This window comes from Acanthisitta chloris, unplaced genomic scaffold (assembly GCF_000695815.1).
Source record: "Acanthisitta chloris isolate BGI_N310 unplaced genomic scaffold, ASM69581v1 scaffold41992, whole genome shotgun sequence".
In the NCBI taxonomy this organism is placed as follows: Eukaryota; Metazoa; Chordata; class Aves; order Passeriformes; family Acanthisittidae; genus Acanthisitta; species Acanthisitta chloris.
In genome coordinates this window covers 9,613-12,973 of record NW_008660638.1, presented here as the reverse complement: position 1 = coordinate 12,973, position 3,361 = coordinate 9,613, and the positions used below count along the sequence as shown (strand labels likewise).

Below are 3,361 nucleotides of genomic sequence, written 5' to 3'. Positions count from 1 at the left end.
TTCCAGCCCCGGGAGAAGGGGATCAGCCTCATTGAGGGTGCTGCTGAGGTGGGTGAGGAGCGGACGGGCAAATACTCTGTGTTTGTCTGTGTGTGCCGTTCCTCAGGGCGGAAAATGTGTGCTTCGTGTAAAGAAAATACAGGCTAACAGGGACGTGCGCTGGCTGCGAGGAGTTAATTCCTTTCTCTGTATGCGCCTCTCGCCTTTTGTTTTCTTTCTGCCTTAATCTGTAGGTGTTAGCGCTCGCTGCGTTATCCCAAGAGTCATAACCCGCAGGGTAAGTGCAATGTTCAGGGGCTTATTGTTCTAAGCTTGGAGCAGGCACAGAACCCGAGTGTTGTTTTTGTCAGGGGAAGCTTCCTGCCCCTGCAGGATGTGAACTAGGCGCTGCGATAGGGAAACGACCCATTTCTCAGCCAGGAAATGAACCCAGAAACGCTCAGTAAATTTCAGCTTAAACATCTCCAGGGCCATGCCCACAAGTCCTCCCTGAATTCAGGGTAGGGTTAAGTCCCTTTCTGGGGAAGAGACTTAATATTTAACCAAGAGAAGTCCCTGAAATGAGTATGTGTTTGTTGTGGAAGCAAAGCTGTTGTTGATTAAACGTTGAGAGGAGGATAAGCTTTGTGGTCTCAAGGGTCAGGAAGAGTCACTGCGTGCCTTAGTAACTTAAATAAGTCTTAAATATGCCTTAAAATAAGAAGTGGAGGCTTGGAAATGTGTTTGTGATGGGGATTGCACTAGTGAGACTCAGGGTTTGGCTGTAATCCTTGTGCTTTGGGTGTGATTTGAGACAAGTGTTTGAAAGGATTGTTTAAAGTTGGGTGAAATAAGGTGTTTAAGGGGGGAGGAAAAGCAAACTGGTTGTGTTTGATCTAAATCACAGGTGATCTGTGGAATGAGTGGTCACTGCATGGAGTAACTCTGCCTCTCTTCTCACAGAATGAGAACACTCTGTGCCCCAGACAAAGGAATGCCAAGGTGGAAGATCTCTGGAGTCTGACCAACTTCTTTGGTTTTGCCACCGAGACATTTGTTTTGGCTGTCAACATCCTGGACAGGTTCTTGGCCCTTATGAAGGTACAAGCGTGGCTGTGGGTTCCTCCTGTACTAGCAACAGTTCTTTGTGAACCTGCTGTGCACTTCTTTCACCTCTCAAGACAAGTAGCAGCTTGATTGATTTCCTCTAACGAGTCTGTGACCTTCCCTGGGTAGATGTCTAAGAAAGGAGGAATTGAGAAAGAGCAAACCAATGTGTGTGTTAGACTATTTCTAGGTACCCTAAAGCTTAGCCTGGCCCTGGAACTGATACCATCATCATTTCCTCCATGTTTTCACCATGTTGTGCTGCTTTAAGGCAAGAAATTCGGTCCTAAACCAGTTCCCCATTATTAAATCAGCAGAAAAACTGAAGCTGCATCAATTTTCAAGTCTGACTAGCCTTGAGGTGGCACAAAACATGCTGCTGGTAGGTGGGAGAGAGGAGCAGAGCCAGAAGAAGTGGTGGTGGAGGAATGGGGCTGCCTGGAACAGGCTCAGACTGGATCTGTGTGGGCTGTGAGCGAGGGTAGGTGAGCACTGCCGCTTGGAGACGCCGGGAATTACAGCCCTCCCTGCCAGGGACTGGTGCACTAATGTGGAACAGCTCCAACAGACGCTGCTCAGCTGTTGATCTGGGGCAGAGGAAGTGGATTTCAGGGCTGCTCCAGGGGCTCTGCCTGCTGGAGTTGGGTCCAACAGGAGAGGTGGAACTGGGGGTGGTGCGTGCTGACATCAGGCTTAGTTGAGATAAGCAAATCTGTTGAACTGTGATTGTTCCAAACAGCAATGGAGTTGCTCCAACAGCTCTCCCAGACTGGGTGAGCGCTTGGGGTTGCTGTTCGAGCGCAGTGGTAAGCGAGGAAGAAGTGTTCACAGTGCTTGCTCCTGTTTGCAGGTGAAGCCCAAGCACCTGTCCTGTATTGGAGTGTGCTGCATCCAGCTGGCTGCCCGTGTGGTGGAGGAGGAGTGCAACATCCCCTCTGCCCACGAGATCATCCGCATCAGCCAATGTAAATGCACTGTGTCCGACCTGAAACGGATGGAAAAGATCATTTCAGACAAGCTGCACTTTGAATTCAGAGCTACTACTGCCTTAACCTTCTTGCACTTGTATCACACTATTGTCCTCTGCCATACCTCAGAAAGGTGAGCTGGGAGGCACCTCGGGGCTGCTTGCGGGCTTTGCTCTGCCCTTCTGATGCCATGTTGGCTGTAGAGGAGGCAGCTCCTTAGTTCCTGATGAGGGAATGCTTGTTGATCCGTGTCCTTTTGGGTGTCCCACAGGAAAGAAGTGTTGAACCTGGACAAATTGGAAGCACAGCTGAAAGCTTGCAACTGCCGTCTAGTCTTCTCTAAAGCTAAAGTGAGTAGAAGTAGTTGTCTTTACTCCTGTGTGTCTTCAGGGTTCCTGTTATGTTAAGTGCTGTTTCCTTGTCCCTTCAGCCATCTGTGTTGGCCTTGTGCCTTCTCACTCTGGAAGTTCAGACGCTGAAATCTGTGGAGCTGTTGGAGATCCTTCTGCGTGTTCAGAAGCATTCGAAGGTAGAGACATTGGGTGGATTGTTCTTGCCGTTGTTGGGGCTGACACTGTTAGTGATGGATAATGTTACATGTAAGTGACCCCCTAAATGGGTCTCTGCAGGTCCTGTTTGGCATCAGCTGAAAGAAGCAACTAAACAACAAGCTTAAATGTCTGAAATTAGAACTGCTGACCCAGTGCCTGTACAATACAGGCTTTAACCAGCAGCTCATTGAACTTGTGCAGCTCCAGCTGTATGTTCTGGAGAAAATTCCAGTTGGTCCATAGGGCTACAGGGACTGCTGGGCTGATAATTCTTTTTGCCTGAATCCAAGGGAATGGCTGGAGCTGTGTCAGGGGAGAGTTAGGTTGGATATTGGGAAAAGGCTTTTCCCCCAGAGGGTTTTTGGGTGTTGGAACAGCTCCCCAGGGCAGTGGTCATGGCCCCGAGGCTGGCAGAGCTCAAGGAATGCTTGGACAGTGCTCTCAGGCACAGGGTGGGATTGTGTCCTGTTGTTGCCGTTCATGACAACCGACCTCCTTCGGCTGAGATGGCACAGAGGCCTCACGCCAGCCCCCGGTCCAGTGAGCACTGACACCAGTATGAGGATGCTGCAAATGGTGTTTATTGCTTCACTGACACCTTTTTATATACAATCACTCCTTCGTTACGGCCTTCATGTCCGCGTAGGCAATCCACGTCATTTCCCTTAGCGTAAACCTAAACATCCATAGGAAGGGGTTCCCTCTCCTAACCTTTCCGTACATCGCGAGATCTTCCGACCGCCGTTCCCTACAAGT

General features: G+C 49.7%; 1 protein-coding gene across 1 annotated transcript in view; it reads left to right on the top strand.

Moving 5' to 3' along the window:
- Positions 1-6: 6 nt before the first annotated feature.
- CCNG2 (cyclin G2) overlaps positions 7-3,361 on the top strand; it is a gene marked incomplete at its 5' end in the record, with an annotated part of 4,972 nt that continues 1,617 nt past the window's right edge. Inside the window, 5 exons of the mRNA XM_009069878.1 lie at positions 7-48; positions 943-1,080; positions 1,937-2,187; positions 2,326-2,404; positions 2,485-2,583. Coding sequence (XP_009068126.1) covers positions 7-48; positions 943-1,080; positions 1,937-2,187; positions 2,326-2,404; positions 2,485-2,583 — 609 coding nt within the window. The remainder of the gene's footprint in view (positions 49-942; positions 1,081-1,936; positions 2,188-2,325; positions 2,405-2,484; positions 2,584-3,361) is intronic.